The 27,433-nt window shown below is 35.8% G+C and overlaps 1 protein-coding gene across 13 annotated transcripts in view; it reads left to right on the forward strand.

The window, feature by feature from the left end:
* The window catches only part of SLC38A9 (solute carrier family 38 member 9), a 102,219-nt gene that overhangs the window by 21,267 nt on the left and 53,519 nt on the right, over positions 1–27,433 (forward strand). For 11 of the 13 annotated variants that reach the window (XR_004349170.1, XR_004349169.1, XR_004349172.1 and 8 more), the window contains 5 exons: positions 468–615; positions 22,435–22,567; positions 25,765–25,886; positions 26,021–26,084; positions 26,712–26,805. Coding sequence is in view for 7 of the 13 variants with exons in the window: in XM_032626419.1 (XP_032482310.1) it covers positions 503–615; positions 22,435–22,567; positions 25,765–25,886; positions 26,021–26,084; positions 26,712–26,805 (526 nt within the window). In the remaining 6 variants the exon portion in view is untranslated. Of the gene's footprint in view, positions 1–467; positions 616–22,306; positions 22,568–25,764; positions 25,887–26,020; positions 26,085–26,711; positions 26,806–27,433 lie in introns of those variants that run through there. The other 2 variants (XM_032626416.1, XM_032626420.1) reach the window with 2 other exon arrangements.

The following is a 27,433-nucleotide window of genomic DNA, read 5'->3' on the forward strand; positions in this document are numbered from 1 at the left end:
ACTTTTAAAAGATCTTCACAAACACAGCTATTTTATTATGTTAAAAGTTTTAATGTTTTGATTTCCAGCTGTCATCAGCAAAGTTTTAATATATTTCACAGACAAAAAAATAAATAAAATAAAATGAACGTATGAGATCTCTGATTTAAAATAATAATAATAATATTTTATCCAGTATTTTTAGTTGTTTTCTGCAGGAAAATGAGTCCAAGTAGCCTAATCTATTTTATTACTGGAAATGGATTGCCCTGCTTCTTTTTTACTAAGCTGAAAAATAAGCAGTAACTCCATTTCAACTTAACAGGTTTCTGATAATATAAATATTTTAGGCATGTAGCTCATTAAGATATCTTCAGCAAATTCCTGTGTTTTTTCAATTTCTTATGCATGCAAATATATTACCTATTAATAATAAAATATTTTTTAAATTAAACTTTAAATTGTTTCTCTTTTCTGATTTATTATAGGACTGACTTCTTCAGTGCTTAGAGTCTAAGAAAAAATGGCAAATATGGATAGTGATTCTAGCCATCTTCTCATCCCTGAGGTAGATAATGAAATAAATCCTGGACCTATGAATATCCAGTTTGATTCATCAGATATAAGATCCAAAAGGTAAGTGTTTAAAATAAAATATTTATTTTATAATTAAGGTTTTTAATTATTAATAAGAACTAATTATAACCAAATATATATAACTTTGATTATAAAATATCCAGTTTCTTACAGGATCTGTATGTTTGTATGTGGTAGAGAATAAATATAAATACTCTTTTCTCACTTATATCTGACTTTTTATACTAAACTCCACTTGTCTGTCAGGGGTGGTTGGGAAGGTTTATGAAGTAAGATGCATATAACTCATTTAACAAATATATATTGATTATCTGATTTGTGCAAGGTAATATGAGAGGTGCTGGGCATAGAACAGTAAAAGTAATACGTAATCCTTACCTTCATTGAGCTTAAATTCCAGCAGATAGTTGAAGATAAGTAGAGTTTAAAATTTATTTCATTGCATACCTGGAAAACCCAAAAGAATCCACTGAAAAATTATTATAAATAATAAGACAATTCAGTAACGTGGTTGTTTACAAAACAGGCAAAAATAAATAGCATTCTGATGAGAAAATATAATGAAGAAAAAGATAAAATACATAGGAATAGCCTTAAGGATGTGCAAAATCTATATGAGAGAAACTTTAAAATACTACTGAGAGACCTAAAATAACATGTAGAGTATTTCTTCAAATCTGAGATGCTGATTATAAGTTGTGCTGCTTTTTTTAAAACTATTTATTTATTTATTATTTATTTGGTTTCGCCATGTGTTTGTTGTGGCAGCTGGGCTCCTTAGTTGTGGCATTCAGACTCTTAGTTGCGGCATGCATGTGGGATCTAGTTCCCTGACCAGGGATCGAACCCGGGCCCCCTGCATTGGGAGTGCAGAGTCTTAACCACTGCGCCGCCAGGGAAGTCCCTATTGTTTTTGTTGTTGTTTTTAACATAATACATAAACTGCTACCCATACCTCTGATGCAACAATTTCTTTGGACTTAGAATTTTATTTTGATGTTTACTAGAAGAACTCTTGTAATTATAAAAATAAAAATATAAACAAAATATATCGGTTAAGATATTACAAATCTGATTCTTCGCATATAGAGTCTAATTCTTCTGAATCACTTTTTGACTTGCAGTCATCAAAATCAGTGTTTTATTTCCTGCCCACACAAAATTGTCCTTAGTATCACTGAGAACATTGATAGTGTAACATTTCTTGAAAGAATTTTCTTCCTAGTCATTGACACTTTTTAGTTTTGATGCTTGCACTTTCCTGATCTTACCAGAAGGTGTCACAGAAAGCTTTCTAAACACTGTGGCTCACATTTCTTCCTTAAATGGTTCCTAAATGGTTTGATGACTGAAACGATCACAGGTGACAGTTACCTGTCGTGCCACCAGAAATAATTACTTTCATGACTGCCACCTGGCTGACAGTGATTAAAAGATGTCCTGAATTATGAGATGCATCCATATTTTAGAAATGATTAAATGTGCATATTAGAATTAATAAGACATGTAACAAAAAGGCATATACTGGTCTCAGTAGGGAAGACTCTAAAATAAAATGTCATGCTCTTTAAATTTTAATCCATAAAATTAATGTGATCTGCCCTTCACCAAAAAACATGCCAGCAACCAATTCCAAAGTTTACATGGCCCAACAATTTCATTTCTAAGCATTAATTTGCAATGTCAAATAATATATGCACAAGGTTGTTTAATGCACTATTTTTTATAATAGCAAAAGTTTGAAAACAACTAAAATGTCTTTTCTTATAGGACTGGATAAATAAATTATGGCACATTGATACAATGGAATATTTTTCACCCATTGAAAAGAAGGAAGTGGCTTTATTACATATCAAAATGGAACAAGTCTTCAACTTATTTTATTAAATGAAAAAAGTGAAGTGCAGAGCAGTGTATATAGTATACTACCATTTGGGTAAAAACAACATTAACAAGTTATATATTATGCAATTATGTATAAATGACTCTGGGGGAATAAATGGGAAACTGTAAGAGTGGTTGCCTCCTCAGAAGGAAACTGAGTGCTTGAGGTGGGACGTGTGGCAGATTACTATTTAGGAAATGCCCAACTATTCATCAACCCCACCTCTTCGCCAGCTGAAGCCTAACTGTGTTAAGGGTCGAAGTAGTTTGCAATCCAGGAGATGAAGGAGGATTGGTTTAAGCTAGTCTTGATAATCCCATTTCCATTTTCCAGATACTTAATTTTTTAGTCTTTTTTGCAGCTAGAGCAGTGTGAAATTTATCACATGAGAAATTTATCTTTGTCATTTAAGGTGGCCATCAGAGAAGATAATGAAGTGAATCTTGTAATTTTCACTTATATGTTCCAATACCCGTGAATACAAGGACTAATGAATGCTGATTAAATGCTCAGGAGTTTCTTGAAACCTCTAAATTCTATGATAAATAATTGACCACTGTGACAATAGAACATAGGTCATTAAAGTGTATTCCACTGCAGTAGGTTGGCAGGAGTTCAAACAGTTCTCTGAGAATTTGTTTAACCGTGTAGGTTGAATGGAAATATATTTTCTATAATGAAACTTGTCAAAATAAGAGGGAATCAACTATTTTCAATCAGGATAACTATCTAGGTAAGCATGTTTTTTTTTTTTTTTTTTTTAATTTTATTTATTTATTTATTTATTTATGGCTGTGTTGGGTCTTCATTTCTGTGCGAGGGCTTTCTCTAGTTGTGGCAAGCGGGGGCCACTCTTCATCGCGGTGCGTGGGCCTCTTACTATCGCGGGCTCTCTTGTTGCAGAGCACAGGCTCAAGACGCGCAAGCTCAGTAATTATGGCTCACGGGGCTTAGTTGCTCCGCGGCATGTGGGATCCTCCCAGACCAGGGCTCGAACCCGTGTCCCCTGCATTGGCAGGCAGACTCTCAACCACTGCGCCACCAGGGAAGCCCTAGGTAAGCATGTTTTAAGGAAGGCAAATATTTATAGGGGTTTAGCAGTATTGAATGCTAATTTGCTTGTGAAATAATTTCAGAAACTTATTTGATGAGAAAAAAACAGGAGTACCTTAAAACATTGTTATTTCACTTTATGTACATAAATCTCAGACACAGTGAGGGAAAAGTGTCTTCAATTAGAAGAACCAACTTAGACACCTATTTCCAAAACTTCAGTCATTTTAGAGTCACCTTATGACTTTGGTGATATCCCAGTACCACCTGTGTAATATTATAATTTAATATTTTTTAAATTTATTAACGTTGAAAAATTAGGGTTAATTTAGCCTCATCTTCATGTATTCGTGAAATGAAGTATTGTTTATACTTTTTTCTAATATGCATTGCAGTAAATACCAAGTAGTTAAAATAGCGTTTATCCTTGTGCTACCTAAAATCATCTTACATATAACCACACTTTTGGAAACTGTCTTAGGCTGTTAGAATATAAAGAACAACATTTGATAATTTTAGATTGCTTATCCTCAGTTTAGTTTGTGGTTGACTTTATCTCTTCCACTAGGTGGCAGTCAAAATCATGTTTTGGTTCAAATATAAGAATTTTAAGAACTGCTTTGGCCTAAAAGATAATGTGCTGGACCTGCTTATCATTTTGTTGGACCTGGGGTTTAATTAGACTTAGGTGGAAGAAGGAGCTTGTCACTGTAGAGGAATGATACATGTCATAATTATTTGGATTATTTGGGGGCCTTTTGCAAACTGTACAAATCCACTTTTCCCTCTGCATGCCTCCGCTCCCCTCCCCTCTCCTCCCCTCCCCTCCCCTATTAGTTTTTTTTACCTGGTTTGGGGTGGAGTGAGGAATGTGGGTGGCAGGACAGGAAGGTTTAGAAATCTGCTATACTGTATTTGATAATATTCCATTGGCAATCACTGGTCTTAGAGATTGTTTTCCTGCTTTTCCCAGACTTTCTGGTAACCAAATATTAGACCTGGTATTCGGGATTGCTTCATGCTTTGCTGCTACTCTGGGATTATGACCTTTGGGAGTTGACCACTCCAGCCAGCCTGAAACCAAATTGTGAAGTGGTTAATTTGGCTTTGCACTTCCCTTTTTCCATTTTCTCAAACTCTGTTTCCTCTTCCTTTTTTCCCAGGACCTAGGGCTTTCTTGCTCCTCTCTATGTGCCCAGTTTTTCTCAGGGAATTCACTCAAAAATTTCCTCTAGACAGTGCTTTGTAAGTTATACTTTTTCTTCCTCCCCTTATTCACTAGTGCTTATCTGTCCTATTCCTGCAGGGCTTTCTTGTCTGTTTAGGTGTTATGATGGCAATCTGATGTGTCAAAGACCTACTCTATTACTTTTCCATGGCTGTTTGCATTTTAATAAGGAGAATCCTAGAATATAAAAGCCTAACCTAGGGCTTCCCTGGTGGCGCAGTGGTTAAGAATCCGCCTGCCAATGAAGAGGACACGGGTTCGAGCCCTGGTCCGGGAAGATCCCACATGCCGCAGAGCAGCTAAGCCCGTGCATCACAACTACTAAGCCTGTGCTCTAGAGACCGTGAGCCACAACTACTGAGCCCACACACCACAAGTACTGAAGCCCACGTGCCTAGAGCCTGTTCTCTGCAACAAGAGAAGCCACTGCAATGAGAAGCCCGTGCACCACAATGAAGAGTAGCCCCCTCTCACTACAACTAGAGAAAGCCCACGCGCAGCAACGAAGACCCAACACAGACAAAAATAAATTAATTAAACAAATAAATAAAAGCCTAACCTAAAGGTTAGATTTTTCTAATTGATAACATTTCAAGTACTCTGGTAAGCCAGTGGGGTAGAGGTAGACATTGAAAATAGGCCGTTCCGGGTGCCCTTCAAACATACTAAGCATGCTTATGGCCCCTATTTTTTTTTTTTTTAGAGTGTCTACTTGTCTACACATCTGTAAACTGGCCTCTCTCACTTTCATCTGTCAGTAATATTATCGCTGAATAGCAGGCTGAATAGATTCTTTTTGGTATTTGTGGTCCTGGGTCGGGGGGTGCCTAACAAAGTGAAGAGTTTATCTATTGTGACCTGGACCAATAACAGTGATTATTGAGGCTTGGTAGTTTCATAGTTGGGGATTTATACAGATCTAGAAAAGTAGTTTTCCCAGGAGGACTGGTTTCCAGAGCTGCATAAATTGCATTTTGAGGAACTTGCCATCTATGTTAAATAGACAGGACCAGGGCCCTTAACCATTTATCAGTGCCATGGAGCTGATACCAACTTGCTGATTGTATTACAACTTTTGTACCCTTCCCTCTCCTTCCTCCTTTTCTCCCTACTCTCTTCCCTCTCCTCTTTTCTCTCCCTTTTTAGTCCACTTCTCTAACGTCTCTTCTCCCCACTCTCCACCATTATTTTTCTCCAGTGGAACTCTTTTTGCTAAATGCTTGAAGAGAGCAACCCTGGCCATGGATTCAGAGATGCTTTAAATCTAACTAAAGGGACTTCGCTGGTGGTGCACTGGTTAAGAATCCTCCTGCCAATGCAGGGGACACAGGTTCAAGCCCTGGTCCGGGAAGATCCCACATGCCGTGGAGCAACTGAGCCCGTGTGCCACAACTACTGAGCCTGCGCTCTAGAGCCTGCGTGCCACAACTACTGAAGCCCATGTGCCTAGAGCCGATGCTCTGCAGCAGGAGAGGCCACTGCAGTGAGAAAAGCCAGCGCATTGCAACGAAGAGTAGCCCCTTCTCGCCACAACTAGAGAAAGCCTGCGCACAGCAACAAAGACCCTATGCAGCCAAGAATAAATTAATTAATTTAAATAAATAAATAAATAAATCTAACTATGGACTTTGTTAGAATGGGATCTTATTTCTAGTCCCATCAGAACCTTTTTATTTTCTCAAGTTCATAGGTTCTTTTACTTCTGTCTCTCTTTCCAGATGTTTTTGTTTGCTTAACTATCCTTTTGTATCCATATCTGCTTGCCTGAGTTGCTTCCATTTCTTTCCTTATTCTCTCTGGTCTGTCTGATTTTGCTGTTTCCTTCGTTGCCTCTAAACTAATGCTTTATTTTCTTCCCTTTCTTCCTCCCTCATTGACATTATTTGGACAAGCCTGAAGAAAGAGGGAGCCTAATGAGTTTGACCAGTGCTCATTAGCACCAATCAAGTGTGTTTTGTTGGGAGGAAAGGGTATGAAGAGTTGGGCTAGCATCTTTCTCTGTCTACTCAGTATTATAACATCTCCAAGTATATAGTTGAAAAGGCTTTTTAGTGTGTAAACCAAAAAAAAATAATGCAGGGGGCTGCAAATAAGAAAAGAGTTTATTGGGGGGCGTCTTAAAATTACAATTCGGGAGACACAGATTTGGGTAATCCTGAAAGAGTGTGCTGAGGAAGAGAAAGAGTCAGGGGCTTATAAAGACAAAAAGCCACGAGGTTGTTAAAAATTGCCTGGGAAGGATTGTGATTTATCCTTAAGGAATCACAAGTTGTTTTAGGATAGGGGTCCTACAGGTAGATAGACTGTCACTAGTTATTTTAAGGTAAGGATCCAATAAGTATCTTGAGTTTCTGGCATATGTTCTGGATGACTTGCTTGTAAGGTCAAAAGGTCACACTCCATCCAGGCTGAGACATGCGTAAGTCACAATTCCTTAATGGCTTCCCGGCTCCATTTTAGAGAGCTCTCAGCAATACCAACTCCATTTGGATTTTCCTTTCACAAGTAATTATACTATTACTGCAAAAGCAATGAAACCAATTGCAAATGTACAATAAGAAAATGGAAGCTCCTTTTAACAAAGACTTAAAATCAAGTGTTTTAAAATTATGGAAGCACATGAAATTTATGGATCTTGTTAAAAGCCTAATGGATGACTGTAACCCAAAGATAAGGAACTGATGTAAAAATAACATACTGAGATTATGTATCTTTGGCTTGCCTATTATTTTTTAGTCTTAGTCTGAAATTGTCTCCAAAAGGCTATTACATTTTTTTCTCTGGCTTCTTTTTTTAAGATTTCTTCTTGCAATCTGTTCTGTATTCCTTCGTCACAAGGTATGGTTTCCAAGATCTTTTAAATATTAAGAGAGAAGTGAATGCCTCAACATTTTAAGTGAGGAAATATGTTTTCTATACAGTAACATAGAAAATTACTTTGGTGCTATACTTAATTTAAAATCCTGATTCATTGCAACAGCATCACACTTCCTCATTTTTTCTATTTCAGTTAGTTTATAATTTATCTTGGCATGTTCTCACTACTTCAATTAAGGTTATTTCTCTCAAATTTGAATTTGAATTCCAACAATTCATATCTCGTATTTGAATTTGAATTTCATCAAATTGAAATTTGCATTTCCTCAAATTCATATATGACTTGTTTATTCTAACACGAGTTTTTATATCTACCAATACCTCTGATTTTTTATTTTCTTATACCTCTTCTGTAGAATAGCTGAATCTTCTCTTAAATCCTGTCTTATTCATTATAAATTGATGTATGCATTGGTGTTCATTCTTTGTTGTTATGCCCTACAACTTACATATTAAAATTTATGTTAATTTATTATATTTTATTTTGTTTCTCCTTTATTATAGTTAGAGAATTATTTTTATTTTTTATTATTTTTCTTATAAATTTATTTATTTATTTTTGGCTGCATTGGATCTTCGTTGCAGCACACGGGCTTTCTCTAGTTGTGGGGAGCGGGGGTGCAGGCTTCTCATTGTGGTGGCTTCTCTTGTTGCAGAGCATGGGCTATAGGCGCGTGGGCTTTAGTAGTTGCGGCACACAGGCTCAGTAGTTGTGGCTCACGGGCTCTAGAGCGCAGGCTCAGTAGTTGTGGTGCACGGGCTTATGGCTTTATGCTTTATGGCATGTGGGATCTTCCCGGACCAGGCTCAAACCTGTGTCCCCTGCATTGGCAGGCAGATTCTTAAGCGCTGAGCCACCAGCGAAGTCCCTATTTTTATGAATATTTTCTATTTTATTTATTTCAGCTTTATTGAGGAATAATTGGTCTATTTTATTAAGGCTAGTAAATTTGGGTGTTAAAAATAATTGCTTAAAAAGAGGGCATGGTCCTTAAATGTTGCTAGTGGGATTGAAACGTGGTATGGCCACTCTCTTTTCCTTCCAGTTTTTTGAGATATAACTGACATCCAGCATTGTATAAGTGTAAGGTATACACCATAATGATTTGAGTGACATACATTATGAAATGATTATCACAATAAGTTTAGTGTACATCCACCATCTCATATAGATACAAACTTTAAAAAAATAGAAAAATATTTTTTCCTTATGATGAGAACTCTTAGGATTTACTCTCTTAACAACTTTCATCTGTAACACAGAAATGTTAACTATATTTATCATGTTGTACATTACATCACTAGTAGTTATTTATCTTGTAACTGAAAGTTTGTAGCTTTTCACTGCCTTCATGCATTCCCCACCCTCACCCTGCCTCTGGTAACCACAAATCCAGTCTCTTTTTCTATCAATTTGTTTGGTTTTGAAGTATAATTGACATACAACACTATGTTAGTTCCCATTACACAACATAGTGATTTGATATTTCTGTACATTTTAAAATGACCACTACGATAAGTTTGGTTACGATCTGTCACCATACAAAGATATTACACTGACTGTATTCCCCATACTATTCATTTCATACCTGTGACTCCTTTTGCAACTGGTATAGCCACTTTTTTTTTTTTTTTGGTATAGCCACTTTTGAAAAACAGTTTGATAATTCTTAAATATGTAAATATAGAATTATCATTTGACCTAACAATTCCACCCCTAGGTATATACCCAAGAGAATTGAAAACATATGTCCACACAAATATAAAGAAATGTCCATAACATTTATAATAGCCAAAAGTGGAAACAATCCAAATGTCCTTTAGTTGATATATGTATAAACCAAATGTGATATATCCATACAACAGAATATTATTTGACTGTAAAAAAGAATTAAAATATCAATATATGCTACAACATGTATGAACCTTGAAACCATGCTATGTGAAAGAGGCCACACAACAAAAGACACATATTGTATGATTCAATTTATACAAACTATTTAAATTAGGTAAAGTCATAGAGACCAAAAGCAGATTAATGGCTGCCAGGGGCTGGAGAGAGGGGTTAATGGAGTCCAGGATTTTTTTGGGGGTGATGAAAGTGTTCTCAAGTTGCTTATGGTGGGACTTCCCTGGCGGTCCAATGGTTAAGACTCCCTGCTTCCACTGCATGGGGCATGGGTTCGATCCCTGGTCAGAGAACTAAGATCCTGTATGCCTCATGGCAAAGCCAAAAAAAAAAGAGAAAAACAAAAATTGATTATGGTGATGGAGGCACAACTCCATAAATGTTCTAAAAACTATTGAATCGTACATTTTAAGTGGGTAAATCTTATGGTATGTGAATTAATATCTTAATTTTTTTTTTAATTAAAGAGGGCATGGGGGATTTCTGCTTACAACAAGGGCAGATTAAGGAATTTGGACCAACCATCTTGCTGAGAATAACTGGAAAAACTGACGGAAAAAAATTTTTTTAATCTGCCTAAAGACATGGGAGAACTGATAAAACAATGAAGAATAATGGGCTCTAGATGAAGAAGAAGGAGAAAACGAAGAGAGGGGAGTCCAGCATTTCCTCAAGGGTATCTGCCAATTCCAGTTTATTAGCTGAATGACTATTAAATTGACAGAGCTTTCAATACCTTTACAAGGCTAGAGGGAGAAAAACTGGAATCCAGGGTTCACTAATAGTAGGTAGGCCCCATGCAAGCTTTAGGTTGGAAGCCCTAAGGTCTATAAGCCTAGAAATATGAGTGAACTGGAAATAGAATGGCCTTCTTTCAGGGACTGTAGCTCAACTTTAACTCATCTCAATCCCTAAAACTGGATTAAGGTAATCTAGGACTGCTAAGTGTCTCAAATTGGCTCCCAAAAGCAAATGTAAACCCTTTCTAAAGAAAATAATATTATTCTAGGCTTCAACTTACTTATACTGTTTTCTGTATACTAGAATTTTATTAAGTATTATGCCAGGTACTTAATCAAAAATAGCTAGGCATAAGAGAAGATGAGACAACATGATTAGAAATTAAGAGACTTGATACACAATAGACAGATGATCCAGACAATGGAGTTATCAGAAACAGACTTTTTAAAGACTATGTTTAATATGTTCAGGGAAATTGAAATAAGGTTGAGAATTTTGCCACTGGCTAGAAATGTAAAAAAGAACCAAATTCGTGGAAAATATTTATTGAATAAAAAAATAATGGAAAATCTGAAACTAAAAACTAAAAAACAAAAAACAGTAACCTAAGGTAAGAAATCAATCAATGATGAAAACAAATCAAGGCAAGGATGTAGAACAATGGGAATGATTATGCAGTACTAGCGTAAGTGTAAATTAGCATAATCACTTTGGAAAAGAGTTTGTAATTATCTGTTAACATTGAGATACTCTGTTTATAATCAGTAGAAATGTGTGCACATTTCACCAAAAGCCATGTACAAAAATATAGATTATGAGTTATTCATAGGAGTGCCAAACTGGAAACAACCCAGATACCCACCAACCAGGAATGGTTAAATAAATTGTATTTTCATGTAATGGAATATTACACAGCTATAACAGTCTACAGCTGCATGCAAGAATATGGATGAATCTCAGAAAGATAATGATGGCAAAAGAAGCTAGACAGAAAAATACATATTGTGTGATTCCACTTTATGTAAAGTTCAAAAACAAGTAAAACTAATTTTGTGTGTGTGTGCACCTGTGTGCACGTATGTGGGTCTACACTCATTTGAAAATATACTAGAATGTTAACTGATTATTTCTAATGGGTGGTTTTTATTTTCTTCTATAACTTCTATATTATCCTCATACAAAAACAATGTACTACTTTTATAATGAGAAAATAGTTATTCAGAAAATAAAGCATTCCTATAATTTAGGATAAAAATAGTATATACAAAATGAAAAACCCATTTTATTAGAAACAATGTTTAAATCACCTGTACTTCTATAGGATGATACAAATTATCTTTTTTCTCTACTTAGGGGATGTTTTGTTTTGTTATTTTGTTTTGTTCTTGTATAGAGAATATTCTGGAAAAAAAAGCATAAAGAAATATATTCCCATCACATAGAGGCAAGTGTTGTTAAAACATTTTAGTATATTTTTTCTATCCTTTTCTATGGTATTTTATGAGCTTATATACTATATACAATTTAATGTGCTACTTTTTCAGTTTAAATTTCTGTTGAGTGCTGTTGGTACTTCTGTAAGCTATTCCCAAGTTGCCAGCCTGCCTGCCTACCTGTTTCTCTTGTTCTCTGCTTCTCTCCTTCCCTCTCTACTTCCTTCCTCCCTTCCTTTTGTTCTTGTATTCCTTCCTTTTGTCAGTAAACATTCACTAAGCTCTTTTTTGGTGCCAGACACTTTGGGGAAGGAGATAGACACAGCAAAAAAAAAGGACAGGGATCACTATGATTAGGGGTTATAAATATTTGACTTGTTATGTATATGTACAGACGCACACACATATATATTTTTTTCTTTTTAACTCAGTACTCAATTTTTATTAGGAAAAAAATACTGATTTAACCCATCCTGATCCAGCATTACAAAGAACCCATGGGATCATATCCCAGCGAGTAACTGTGCTGTAGAGTATGGCTAAGCCCAGCCAGGAGTAGAATGAGGTCATCTGTGGTACTGATGGCTAGGTGCTTTGGGGGTTTCAGTGCAGGCATCGCTCTGTGTAAGAACATTCAGTGGTCTAGGGCAGGAGTCAGCAAACTTTTTTTTCTGTAAAGAGCCAGATAGTAAATATTTTAGGCTTTGTGGGCATATGGACTCAAATTTGCCATTGTGGAGTGAAAGCAGCCATAGATAACACATAATCACACAGGCCTTGCTGTGTTCCAATAAAACTTTATTTATGAAAGCAGGCCATGGACCAGATTTGTCCTATCTGTCCTTGACTACCAACCTCTAGTCTGCAAGGAGAGACTCTGGACTCAGGTGTAAGCAGCCATAGGGACTGGTACTTCTACTGCTGTGACCCCTAGGATACCTCTTGCCTTCCTTTTAGAGAGGTTAAAAAAGTGAGGCCCACTCACCTTAATTTCAATCCACCCTCACAGTTGCTTTTAATGAAGTTGTTCTAATCAAAGTAGTGTTTTGGACAACAAAACAACCTCCAGCCTCCCCCTGAACCTCATGCCCTTGCAGCAAGCCTAGAGTTCTTTGGCAAGGTCATCCAAGGATTTTAACTGCCATAAACTGTAGAGATAGTGACTGAAGCTAGGAGTGATAAATAAGGGGTAAGTACCAGGTTTCAAGGAATAGTAAAAAGTTTTACAATAAAAATTATTCTTAAGAATCACTGAAATGTCCCACAAAGCTGTAAGCAATTTTCCATATTCTTTCTGAATATCATTTTAGATAAATATGTATTATTTAAATATATCATAATTTAACAATGTTTAACCACTTAATGTTTTATTAAGCTGCTTACAATTTTAATTATTTTAAATGGTGCTTTGATTAGCAGCTTTCTACATATTGTATTTAAACCATATTTTGATTCCTTCTGATAGACTGTCAAAAGTATAATTATTAGAATAAAAGGATGTAAAGCACAATTAAGGTTCTTGATATATATAGCCAAATTGTTTTCTAGAAAGGTTGTACCACGTTATACTCCTACCAACAATATGTGAAAGTTCCTGTTTCAAAATCCCCTTTCTAGCACTGTTTATTTTCTTTTTTACTAAAACATCTTATATTTTGTTTATAAAACTTTCCTATATGTAAAAGTTGGTAAGAGCCAGTTGGCAGCAGGTTTCACTTTGGACACTTGCCTTTATCAGTCTATTCTGTTATTTTGGGATTGGTTTGCGGAGTAACATGTCATACAACCAACAATGGATTCTGGTCAGACTACTACAGTGTTTGCTGTCTGGGTTGAAAATACAGCCATGGTCACCTGAAAGGCCAGTTTGTGTAGACGATTTGTTGCTGTCTTTCCAGTGGCAAAGCAGAAGTTCTCTTAGCCCATTTACCTTTCTTGGGAGCCATGATAAAGACTTCTAAGGCGTGATAAGTAGTATCCCTTTCTTAAGTTATGGAAGAAGAATAAGAAAGAGGCTCCTTTTCTTTGGTAGTCTGTTTAAAGAGTAGATGAATTTTTGTTTTTGTGTTTTCAATTTCTAGATAACAGAATGAAGAAAGCAATTTTAGTGTTCATCCGAAGAATCACATGTATATATTAAAAATAAGATTTATCTTAATATATATACTTAATGAAATATTTACCTTCTTTCATTATGTTTCAAGTTTTTTTGGGGTTTTTTTTGTGTGTGGTACACGGACCTCTCACTGTTGTGGCGTCTCCCGTTGCGGAGCACAGGCTCTGGACGCGCAGGCTTAGTGGCCATGGCTCACGGGCCCAGCCGCTCCACGGCATGTGGGATCTTCCCGGACCGGGGCACGAACCCGTGTCCCCTGCATCAGCAGGCAGACTCTCAACCACTGCGCCACCAGGGAAGCCCACGTTTCAAGTTTTTGAGGAAATTTTAGTTAAAATGCTGGCCTGGCAATTTTCTTCCCTGCTTTTTTTTTTCTTTTCTTTTTAATGGGGAAAAACTAGGTTTTGAAACTAGAAATTTCATTTCTTTTCCAGAAATTCTTTTGGTAGATTTGTGTAACAAGGAGAATAATAGTTGGCATGACGTTACAGGTTGAAGCTTACAGTGTCTCTGTAATTTATTTGTTTATAGTTAATATAATTATTTATAACTAAGTATATAATTAAGTATATCTTAATTATAATTTATAATTAAGTATTGTTAATCTTCCTTTGTGGAATGTCAGTCAGTATGTTCCATTGGAACTGCTTTTTCTAGATAGAAGGTAGGATGTGGTGATGCTGGTGTTGTTATTGTTTTATATCAACCTAGTGAAAAGCTAAAGAACTGTTATGTTTGTATTTACTTGCAGGTGCTTCTAGCATCTTAACTTTGTTGAAAGTTCCTGATGTTTATATAATTCTTTTAGCCTCATTCCAGTGCTGATACTAAAAACAAAACAAACAAAAAAACCCTTGTATTTCTGTTACTGATCATTTTGTAACCATGAAAGAAGAGATTGTTTGTTTTCAGGACAGTAGAATTAAAACAATTTATGTGTTTTTAAAAACCAAAATTTGAAAGCATGAATTGCATTGAAAGAATTTTTAAATTCATTCTTAGCAGAATCTGCATTTAATTAAACATATAGTTTAATTAGGCCTGAGAATTAATATTTAGGTCAAGTTCTTTGTCCGTATGTCATTAATGAAGATGTCTACTCATGGCTTAGTAACAGCTTAGAATTCTAAAATAAAGAACCCATAACCTTCAACCAGGTGTTTATTAACATTTACTTTTTTCATATCATCCTCATCAGTTAAACAAATAATAACAACCTAAAACTTTGGGACTGTATATATTTATGTGTGTGTATGTGTGTTCGTTTGCAAATTATATACATGTACTTCTGTACTTATAAAATATGTATATTATAAAACATAAAAATAGAAAATTTTAAATTATAAGATGTAATGATCTTGATAAAATTAACTTTAAAATTTTATCTATTAACAGTACATTAAAACTTTTGCTTTCACTTTATAATATTAACAGTAACAATAGAATATGCTTTATTATTTTTGAGACTCTTATAACACCTTGCCACAATAGTAATTCAGGCTGATTTGAAATTCATTTCTGCTCATCCTACAATTATGTGGAAGTTTTTGTTGAAATTTGCCTGGTTAAATTTATCCTCCCTGATATAACTCAGTTCTTACATTTAGTGATTGCTGTGCTAGTTTGTGTATTCTGGTATCCCATGTTATTTTTAAAGTCCAAAATACTCCTGTTTTTACTGGCTTAAAACTGTTAATTTGGAAACAGCCAGTAGCTTTGTTCACCTTTCTTGGTTCTCTCTCCAGTCTATCCTCCGACCTCTCCTCTGCTTCAAAAAAAAAAAAAAGCATTGATTTAGAGAGAGCCTTCAGAAAGCAGCTGATCTCTTTGCTCGGGGAAGGGGAGAAATTAATAGAATCATCCTTCCCAGGTTAACTGGGATTAAAATCAAAACGGTTACAACCCAGTGGCTTCTGGCCAGAATGCAGGAGCTGCCTAGCTGGTCTGAAAGCTCCATTGGAGGGGAGCTAAATACAATACTTAAGCAATGTCCTTGTTTTTCTCGACCAATTATTCCATGTCTATAAAACTGCAGTTTTGAGTTTTTATTGGTGACAGACATTATTGTCAACAATAAAATCATGTAACAATGGAAACATTTTTAAACGTCCATTATCAGAATATTCTCTGTATATTGTGAGTTCTTTTAAGAGCAGCTGCTTTCTCAGTCATTGTTAAAATATCTTTACCTTGAAGGGAGATGGATTAGATACGTGGGCGGCTATTTTGGCTTTTGATACCTGCTGTGTACTTATGTAGCATACTGTTGATAGCCACAGTCATCATAGAAGAGGTCAACGAATTTGGAACAGTTGTCTTTTTATAGAAGAAAAGTAGATAATTCGTACTTAAGTTTGACAAATTTTTAAGATATTTTGCCACAAGATAACCAGCAAATTTCTGTATGGTACACAAGATTTTTTCAGTCCCTCTTGGTCTCATTACTATATTTTGAAAGCATATGTTACTTTAAGATTTGTTTTTAAAGTTCTTTTTACCACATGATACATCATATATACAGAAGAGTGCATGATACATATGTTCAACAACAAGGTCTAGAAATTAGCTGCACCTCAGAAGTTCCCCATGTGTCCTTCACCAAGCACATCCCTCTTCCTCCCTACAGGTGATCACTCTCATGACATTTGTGTGATCATTTTCATACTTTTCTTTATAATTTATTGTCTGTGTATCCCTAAATACTGAATTCAGCTTTACCTGTTTTTGCATCTCATGTAAATGAGATCACACTGTATGTATTCTTTTGTGACTTTTGTTTAGCATTATAATTTTCATCCAAGTTGTATATAACTCTACTTTCATTGCCAGTGGTTTCTAGCATTTTATTCTGTAAGTATCTGCAGTTTATTTATCCATGCTACTTTAGAACATATGGGATGTTTCCAGTGTGGGGCTCTTACAAAGAATGCTTCTATAAACATTAATATATGTGTCTCCTGGTATACATATGCAAGAACTTTTCTATGATATATACCTGGGAGTGGATTTGCTTGGCGATAGTGTATGTGTATATTCAACTTCACTGGATAGTGCCAGACTGTTTTCCATAGGGATTATACCAACTTACATTCCCACTAGAGTTTCCATTGCTCTACCTCCTACTAGTGCTTCATACTGAGATTGTTAAATTTTCACCATTCTGATGAACATATAGCGGTATCTCATTCTATTTTTTTCCAAGAGATTGAGGTTGGTAAAACGTTATTAATGATTACTGGTTGTGGGATTATAGGTGATTTTTATATTTTTTATTCTTTTAAAATATTTCCTATAGTATTTACACTTACTTCTTCAGCTACCATTTCATTGCTCTCTTTCCTTTTTACGGAAAATTCCTTGCAAGGATTATTTGTGCTCACCATACCACATTTTCCTCTTGAACCCGGTTCAGACAAACTTTTTTTTTTTTTTTTTTTTTTGTGGTACGCGGGCCTCTCACTGTTGTGGCCTCTCCTGTTGCAGAGCGCAGGCTCAGTGGCATGTGGGATCTTCCCGGACCGGGGCACGAACCCGTGTCCCCTGCATTGGCAGGCGGACTCTCAACCACTGCACCACCAGGGAAGCCCCAGACGAGCTTTTGTTCTAACCATTCCACTGAAACTGCTCACATGCAGGTTACCAGTGGTCATTTCATCGACTAGTCCGCATCTCATTTGACTTAGCGGTAGCGCTTGACAGTCATTTTCTAACCCTGAAAAAGTCTTTAATTTGCTTGAGGATACCACAATAAATTGATTTTCTTATAGGTTGCTGCTTTTCATTTTTTATAGCATTTGATACTTTTGATTATTGCCGCTATCATTTCTCCCCCAGATATTTATTTTAAAATTTTTTAAACTAAAGAAAAGTTAAAAGCATTATCCTTATAATTTTTTATTAACTTTTTTTCTGATGATAAAAGCAATACAAGTTTTGATGATCATACTATGGTTATATAAGATGTCATCATTGGGGGGAACCTGCGTGAAGTATATATGGGAGCTCTTTGTACTATTTTTTCAACTTCTGTATGAGTCTAAAATTATTTCAAAATACATTTATTCACCACATTTTATTGAGCTCCTACGATATGTCAGGTACTATTCTAGCCCCTGGGAATATAGTAGTGGCCAAATTGACAAAAATCCCTGCCCTCATGAAACTTATATTTACTGGAGGTAATCAGTAATAAATAAAAAGTATGTATTATGCTAGGTAGTATAAATGCTAAAGAGAAAATGTAAGGTAGAAAAGCAGAGATGGTGCATAGGAAATGACAAGGATAGAGAAGAGGGGTTGAAATTTTAGGTATGGTGACAAGGATAGCCAAATGCCTCATTGAGAAAGGGGACCTTGAGGAAGGACTTGAAAGAAGTAAAAAAGCAAGCCATGAAAATATTTAGGGAAGAGGCCTTCAGAGCCTTTGTTTATACCTGAAATTATTAACTAAGGTCCTAAAGTAGGTACATGCTTGTGGTGTGTCGGGAATGGTGAGGAAACTACTGTGGTTAGTGTGGTAAACAATGAAGTCCTAGAGGTGAGGTGGGGGAGAGGTAGCAGAGAGCAGTTTGATACATGAATCAGGAGTTCAGGCTGAAGATAATAGTTTGAGTGCCATCAGCGTACACATGATATTTAAAATTATGTAACTAGATAAATCCACCAAGAGATTGAGGGTAGGCAGAGAAGAGACAATGTCTGGATTAAACTCTGGGTTACTCTGAGATTTAAGGGTTGGGGGTTTGAGAAGGAATCAGCAAAGGAGACAGAGTTCTTCCCTTTAGGATTATGTCTTTGTTGGCATGTGAAGTCCTCCATGTACTAACCCAGGTTTACCTCATCTCTTACTACTTCTCTTCTCACTACTTATAGTTTTAAAAAATATATTGTGCTCATTTTCTGGGTTCTTTCTACATGCTTTTCCATTCTTTGAAGCACTATTTCTTTCCTCCTGTTCCCCATCCCTGATTAACTCCTTTATATCTTAGAATTCACCTCAACAACAGCTTCCTCAGTGGTCTGCCAGACGTGGTTTAGTTTCCCCTTCTATGTACTGTACACATACCCAGCATCACACAATCTCCTTACTCCCATTATTGCTCATAAGCACTTTCTCTCTTTTTCTATTTTTCTTTCTGGATTGGAATTGCTTACTTATGTATCTCCTCCAGTAGATTATGATCCTTGAGGTTCTATGTTCTATTCATCATTTAACATTTAGCACAGTGCTGAATACTTGGTTGGCACTTAAACAATATTTAATAAACTAGAGAACCAATAAATTAATTAGCCATAATAGAAAGAGAAGAGCTTATACAGGCTTAGCCTTTGGAGACAGTGAGTGAAGTTGGAGTGTAGAGCAGGGTTTTTGTGAAAAAGGGTGTTATTTAGGCATCAGAGGAAGCAAGAAACATGTCGGCAAGCCAGAAGTTACCAATATTTTTTTTGTAGCAATAAATATCTAGGTACAATGGCTTGATTAACTTCTTTTCGGTCTTCTTTATTGAAAAGCTGCCTGGCAGACATAGTGTTTTACCAAGCAGGTAGATACAAGTACAGTGGGTTCATTATTTTGAATGTTTATTTATATAAGATGTTTTGAATACTTGATTCCTTTTTCATTTTCTAGCAAACTACTCCAATCTGGCAGGTGTTTGAGAGTTGCAACTTCCATAGAGATGTGAATAAAGCAATAGTTTGTTTCTTTTTTAATTAATTAATTAATTTTTGGCTACGTTGGGTCTTCGTTGCCGTGTGCAGGCTTTCCTTTTAGTTGTGGCAAGCGGGGGCTACTCTTTGTTGCAGTGGGCAGGCCTCTCGTTAACATGGCTTCTCTTGTTGTGGAGCACGGGCTCTAGGTGTGTGGACTTCAGTAGTTGTGGCACATGGGCTCAGCAGTCGTGGCTCGAGGGCTCTAGAGCACCAGCTCAGTAGTTGTGGCACATGGGCTTAGTTGCTCCGCCGCATGTGGGATCTTCCTGGACCAGGGCTCAAACCCGTGTCCCCTGCATTGGCAGGCGGATTCTTAACCACTGCCCCACCAGGGAAGCCCTAAAGGAATAGTTTTAAATGAAGGGTCTTCATATTGAGTATGAACCTTCTTAAGAGTCATGGAATTGTTATTGAACTTCAGAGAAGCATAACTCAGTAGAAGGGTGGAGACAGATTTAAAAGCCAAAAACTTTTAAGGAATTTAAGGAGTGGAACCTAGAAAAGGTGTTAGGTAGAAATAAGGTTTCTTTGTTTATAAGTGTATTAAATGAAAATAAAGGGTTTTGAGTCACATTTTAAAATATTTTTTTAATTTTGCTGAATGTTAAAAGCATTTTTTTTCTGTATCATGACCATAAATATTTTTAAGGTGAGACAAATATAACCTCTACATAAAATATTATGATTTATTTTCAGTGTGGCACAGTTGAGCTACATTTCTAATGGGAAGTAACATTGATAGGGAGCACTCATGTGAAACTGTGTTCAAAAGAAAAAGCCCAAGTTTCAAAAAATGTTTTATTCTGAATATTGTCCTCCGTATAGTTTTAATTTTAAAAGTGTTTTCAGATCCAACTAAAGTTCAATTGAGAAATATAATTTATATTTTTTGCTTTCTCAGATGAAGCGTTAAGCATATGTTTCTAATAATTCAGTTAAAATATGCTGGGTTGTATATTTTTTAAAAGAATCTGCATTGAAAAGATTCCAAAATATTTGTTTGAACAGGCACTCAGCATCTTGATGAAAACTGTTGGAAAAGAAAAACTTTCAGAGTCATTCTGCTCTCTGAGTACCCAAGCCAACTAAACTGGTACAGTTAACACTTCTGTAAGAGGCCAGGAGCCAAGAAATGTAGCTCTTCCTGGACTGCTTTTCAACAGGCCTTCAAGCCAACTTAGTGCTTGATATTAATACCATTGAATTTTCAGATAATAAGCTACAAGTAGAACATCTACAACTCTTTCTATCAATATCATACTTATTAGTCTCTACTAGTAATCCTTGATTAGCTTAAATCTCTGCTTTATGTTGGCATTAAAGCTGTAGCTTTAATTTTGTCAGATATCATACTTATAAAACAAGAAGAGAATGCCCTGTAGAGTGTGACCCCACACTATCTCCCAGACATAAATATTTTTACCTTGCTTTTTAGTACTACTGAGTGTCACAGTAGAGATGTAAATTATTTAGAACACATTAATGCTTTGGAAGGCGAGGTAGTTATCTCAGCCTACCAAATTTATAAGTAGGGATAGTTTATTTGGCCTCCAACCCTTTCGTTTTCATTGTATCCCCTTGAGATTTATTGATACCGATGAATTCGCTTAGCAGTTATATGCTTACTGTAGGTAGTATGTCATGTTGATCTCTATATCCACATACTTGCTCTAGTAAGTGCTCTTAGATATTTGTTGGATTGAACTAGAAAGTACCCACCAAATTTAGATGCTGTGATGGAGAGTAAATAATAAAAGAAAGATTCAAAGATTCTGTATGCTAACTAGAGAGACTAGGCTAAATTTAATTTCTCTAATATCACAGAGTTATTTGGAAAAATAGCATAAACTAAAATTCTAGTCACTTGGTTTTTCAAGTGCTTCCCACAAGATTAGATTAGCAATGTCTCCAAAAATGGTTACCATACTTTGATAACTTTTAAGCTTATTTCAGAACTGTAAATGTAGAAGACTTATGTGGAACCAGTGATAAACCTCCTGGCTTTTTTCCCCTTTCTTATTTGGATCTGTGTATAATCTGAAATAGCAAATTATATACAGTTTGGGAGACAGTGTCATTTGTGACTTCAGGGCATCTGAGGAATGCAGTCATTTCATGAGCTTGTGCCAGATCTTTCCATTTTGGGTAGTTTATTAATGGAAAGAAAGCAAATGGACAGAGTTTCAATAAGGAACTGAATGGGTTAATGACTGAAAATGATGATTGAAAACCATAATCTGCAGTTGATTGGGACATAGTTATGAGGAGAAAGCATACGTATAAATAGTAACATAATGGTATGTTACTGAAATCTAAGAAAAGTAGAATGAGACAAAATATCTCTAGTATCTTGATGTTCTATTTGATAGTATTTTGGATAAGTTTCATAAGGGAGATGGTTGAGATCACTAATCCTTAGTACATGAACCAACAAATAGGAATTGTATTTATCATAAGAAGTAACTTTGGCCCGTAAAGAAGGAGTAGAGAGTCTTAACTAGAGGGACATTTTTGTCTGTAATTTCTCTGATTCAGTGCCAGATGCTTTTTGAGAGAACATTCAAAGCCGTGTCTGTCTGAGTTTCATTGTTGAAAACTGCCAGCTGCTATATTTCTTTTTAATAACTGATTGAAAGTCTTTCTGTTATGTCTCTTCTATTGCAAAATTCCTTAAGTTTAAAAAAGTGTGTTTAAAGTAATAGCATTATGAAACAAAAGCTTTATTCTGTGGATTGGATAATACTTCTCTTGTGACATTTTCTTTTCCCACCAAAAGTGAGAAGTGAATGCCTTGCCTTGGTACATCCCATTTCTAATGGAGGACAAGAAGTTATTTTCTTCAATGGCTGACTTCCAGAATTTCTGCCTGAACGTTCTTTGTCAAGTGTATATTCCCTTCTCTAGGCCTTTCTATATAGAGCCCACAAACATCGTCAGTGTGAATGATGTCATTCAGAGGGTTAGTGACCATGCCTCTGCAATGAACAAGAGGATTCATTACTACAGCCGGCTCACTGCTCCTGCAGACAAGGCACTGGTAAGGGGCAAAGCATTGCTAATTGTCTAAGCTTAAGTTGAAATGAACTGAACAACATAAGCCACGGCAGCTCCCAGTAGTTGAACTTTTTGCTGGCCATATTCCAAGGACAGCATCATGGAAAGTCAAAGATATTAATTAATACGTCTTACATCTCAGGCTAGTTCATTCTTATTAGCCTGGCATAGAGAGATTTGAAACAATCTCTCTATGTTGACAACAGCCTAGAGATTCGTTGGATTAAAATTCTGCTAATCCATAATCCTAAAAGCTTTGAGGAGGATAAACTGTTGAAGTAGTTTAGGTCATTGATTAATAACATAAATAATAACAAGTTCTGGTTAGTCTATTCAATTTTTAAGTTTGAAGCTACAAGGGAAAACTGTTTTTAGAAATTTTCTACAGGAGTGAGAAACTGAAATATATACATACATATATTTTTTTCCTATTTGGTAATGTCCTTTTATAGATCAAAAAGCAGGGTCAAAGAGCAGATACTAAACATTTTAAGCTTTGTGGGCCACCTGCTGTTGCATATTCTTCTCTACTTTTCTTTTATAATCATTTAAACAGCCCCTTACCAAAGGGGCTATTAAAATAAGGCTGAAGGCTAGATTTGGCCCATGGGCTATGGTTTGTTGACTCTTGATCTTACAAAATCTGTGTTATTATCTTAGAATCAAAAATATGTAAGTAATTTCATTTCTTATAAGAATTAACAATATTCAGAAATTTGGAAGTTGAAAGAAAAATGAAGCATTCTGAGAAAAATATAATGATTTTTTTATAGGTAATAATAAAAAGGGAGAAGGGAATTCAACACTCTAAATGTTTACTGAGGGGCAGGGACTGGGCTAGTCACTTGAACACAGATATCTCATTTTAAGCCTTGTGAATTATTAAGATCTCCTTCTGTGTAATCATAGTAGGGACTTCCAAAATATTCTGGGTGGGATAATATTTTTCCCCAATTTTTTCACTTTTTCTTCCCCTAGGTCTTTACATCAATAGTTGTGATAAAGTCTTAGTTCCATGTCAGAATTATCTAAGCCTTCTGGGGAGTAGAAGTAATCCAATATCTCTGGGTCTAGTTCAGACCTCCTAGAGACTGTACTTATGGAAGCAAACTTCAGAGATACCAACTGGGCCAGTCTAGGTCTGAGTGTATGTTGTTTGCCTGGAAATTAAGTCAGCATTGTACACCAAGTTGAATCCCTTTTGTTAACTGACAGTGAGATGAGTCTAGTTAATCAAAGTATATAAGCAGTGATCTAAAATTAATAATATGACCATTTTTAATGACTGTGTGTATACATCCATGCTCATTTTCTGAGAATCCCAAAATTATTTTTCCTAAAAGACCTTTTAGGGAAGAGTAATATGAAACCACAGGTGTCAGGTCTTTACACAGTTACACCTTTTTATTTCTGAAAATTTCCCCACTTACGTTAATATTTTTACTCTAAATTGGGGAAGGGTAGTAAATTATTTGGCTGCTGACATCTCCTAGATGCTTGCTAATAAAAGTGTGGCCTGCACAGGCCAGCAATATCAGCATCACTGAGAGCTTGTTAAAAGGGCAGAATCTCAGTCCTTGCTCCAGATCTACTGAATCAAAATCTGTATTTTAACAAATTCTCTGTGTGAATCACAAGAACATTCAAGTTTGAAAAGCACTGTCCTAGACCACTGATAAGAGTGTGGGATCCAATCTTCCAATTTTTCTGTCTCTCCTAATAATTTCTTATCCTGTAGCTTCTAATCCTATCCCTGATAACTTTTGATTTTCACTTTTTCTGACCTTGCTCTGCTAGATATCATGGTTTATCTGCTGCCTGATACAGACATGGTACTGCCCCTTTTTTCTTTTTACTCCATAGTAGAAGACAGCAGAACTCAGACCCAAGAGGACTGAGGGTAAAGAGAAGGCAGCAGACCTATTTCCATATATGCTTTTGTATCTATAGGAAATAGTTGTTTCCAAAGCCACACCAGGCATGGCATTCAAGACATTCTTTGCCCGCAAGACACCACCAATCATATGCATAAAGAGAGAAGGATTTGATATTTTTTCTTTTTGCACCAGTTCGTAACCTGTCTACCTGCTGAGTCCTAATGCTCCACTTTCTTGAGGTGTTTCCCAACTATTCTTGTCCCCATTGTTGTTATCATTATTATTGTCATTCCTGTGCTTGAGTTGAACACTTAATTTTTATTCTTATAGCGTTTTCTAATTGTTTCACATGTGTTCCAACTGGTATTTAAACTTCTTGAAGTTAGGGGTTGTATATTATTTTTACTTGAATGCTAAACCTAGCACAGAGTTGTAGATTTACATAGTAAGTACTGATATAAAAGATTGTTGATTTATACCAGTCAGCTCCTACGTCTTTAATATTATGTGTAAGGACTACATATTCTCAAAGGACAATTCTCAGGGAGATGGTCAGAATTCCATCAGGAAACCATATTTTTTTCCCCTCCAAAATAGGGAGGTAGAATTAGAAAGAAATGTGTCAGGGTAAGGTGGGAGCTATGTGTATAAAAATGTATATCTATTCAATTGTTCTTTCTGTGTACGTCTTCAACCTCTCTATTGGCTCCTTCCCTTTTGCTTACATCTTCTGTCTTTAAGAACCCTTGCTTTGCCTTTTCCTTAAGCCACTTTAGCTCACCTTTTTCTTCTGGTACCAAAGCATTTAGAAGAATAGTCCATATTTATTATTCCTTTCTTTCCCTTCTATTGACTCCTCAATTCTTTATAGTTTGAGGTCCCTACCTGCCTCTTTGCTAAGACCACCTTCACATAGGAGTTTGGTGACCACTTCATTCTTAAAATTTCCCTCACTTCAGACCCAAGTCTCGTCCATCTAGAATTACTTAATCTAGGTCTTTGCTGGCTCTTCTTCCTCCTGTCTCATGAAAATGAAGAGAAGAATATTTTGACATTGCATACTCTAGGAATTCATTCTCATTTGAGATGAACAGCTTATTGTTTATAGTATTTAAACTCTTGCTCCTTTAGATCTTCTACTATATTTGAAAAATAATTTTTATATTAACCAGATATACACACTATTTAATTGTTCATGATATTTGGAAATGTGTCTAGAGTCAGGTACTCTGTTGTATAGAAAATATCCTCTGTTGCACATTTACTGGTTCTAACATTTCTGTACTTTTTTTTTTTTAACCAGGTTGCCCCAGATCATGTAGTTCCAGCTCCAGAAGAGTGCTATGTGTATAGTCCATTAGGTTCTGCTTATAAACTTCAAAGTTACACTGAAGGATATGGTAAAAACACCAGTTTAGTAACCATGTGAGTAAAACTACTTTTTGGAGCATAACAAACTTTTCGTAAACAAAAGTTATTGATTATTTTAATTTTTTGTCTTAATTAAAATGTTTGAAGAGTCAAACGTCATATTTTTACTGCTTTTACTCTGCTTTCAGTTTTATGATTTGGAATACCATGATGGGAACATCTATACTAAGTATTCCTTGGGGCATAAGACAGGTAATATAATTTTCAGCACACTTTTTACCAGAATTTTTTTCTCTTTGTATTTTAAGTTTTACAATAGAGGTTTTAATAAATCTACATAAAATTTGTTAAAGAAAATAGATGATTATATTTATTTATTTTAATTTTATTTATTTATTTTTTGGCTGAGTTGGGTCTTCGTTGCTGCACACAGGCTTTCTTTACTTGCAGCGAGTGGAGGCTACTCTTCGCTGCGGTGCGCGGCCTTCTCATTTGCGGTGGCTTCTCTTGTGGAGCACGGGCTCTAGGTGTGCAGACTTCAGTAGTGGCAGCACGCGGGCTTCAGTAGTTGTGGCACGTGAGCTCAGTAGTTGTGGCTTATGGGCTCTACAGCGCAGTCTCAGTAGCTGTGGCGCGTGGGTTTAGTTGCTCTGCAGCATGTGGGATCTTCCTGGACCAGGGATGGAACCTGTGTCCCCTGCATTGGCAGGCAGATTTTTAACCACTGCACCACCAGGGAGGTCCCTAGATGATTATATTTAATTTTACATTAGTTGTCTGGTTTTTAATCATAATTGTTTAGGGTAACAATATCGTTATATATGAATTTATCCTAAAATGATGATATATGTTGTTCTGTATTTTTATTTTTTTAAACAGGCTGGGTTTACTACTGGAATGTGTGTCATCATGCTAATGGGCCTTTTAACACTTTATTGCTGCTACAGAGTGGTGAAATCACGAACTATCATATGTAAGAACTTGCCACTGTAAAAACAGATGAGTGATATGGGTATTAAGAATTTATGCTGAGGTAGATCACTAATGTGTACATTTCACAAATGTGTTAACTATTTTCTGCCTAAAGATTTACTTCTCTAATTCATAGCATTTGACTGAACTGATACGTTAATGAGTTTAGTGGCTGCCTTTGATATTCTGAGAGACTGGTTCTTTGCAGAGTGCATTTACTTTGGTGCTAATTTCCTCGTAAGAATCATTTTAAAAGTTGTATTTTAAAAATAAGGTCTTTGCTAGAACTAAATTGAGAATTCTATGATTCTTATCCGTTTATGGTGACTTGTTTTGACCTATCCCTACCAAAAGATCTAAATGTTGGAATCTCCTAAGAGTAGAAATTGTAAGTATGAAAATGTGAGCAATGTGTCCTTTGTAATGAATTCTCAAAGTTGTACCAATGCGTTACCTCCAGTCATTTCTATAATTTAGATCAAGGAAATACCTTTTTAGGTTGTTTTAGTTTAGGACCTAAATAGACATGCATTATTTCATTGAATCTTAGCAAGTGCGAATCAACAGACCAGGCTTTGGCTCCAGTTTTATTCTGTCTCTATTAAGCAGTGGTATATTTTCTCTTAATT

This window comes from Phocoena sinus, chromosome 3, assembly GCF_008692025.1.
Source record: "Phocoena sinus isolate mPhoSin1 chromosome 3, mPhoSin1.pri, whole genome shotgun sequence".
Classification (NCBI taxonomy): Eukaryota; Metazoa; Chordata; class Mammalia; order Artiodactyla; family Phocoenidae; genus Phocoena; species Phocoena sinus.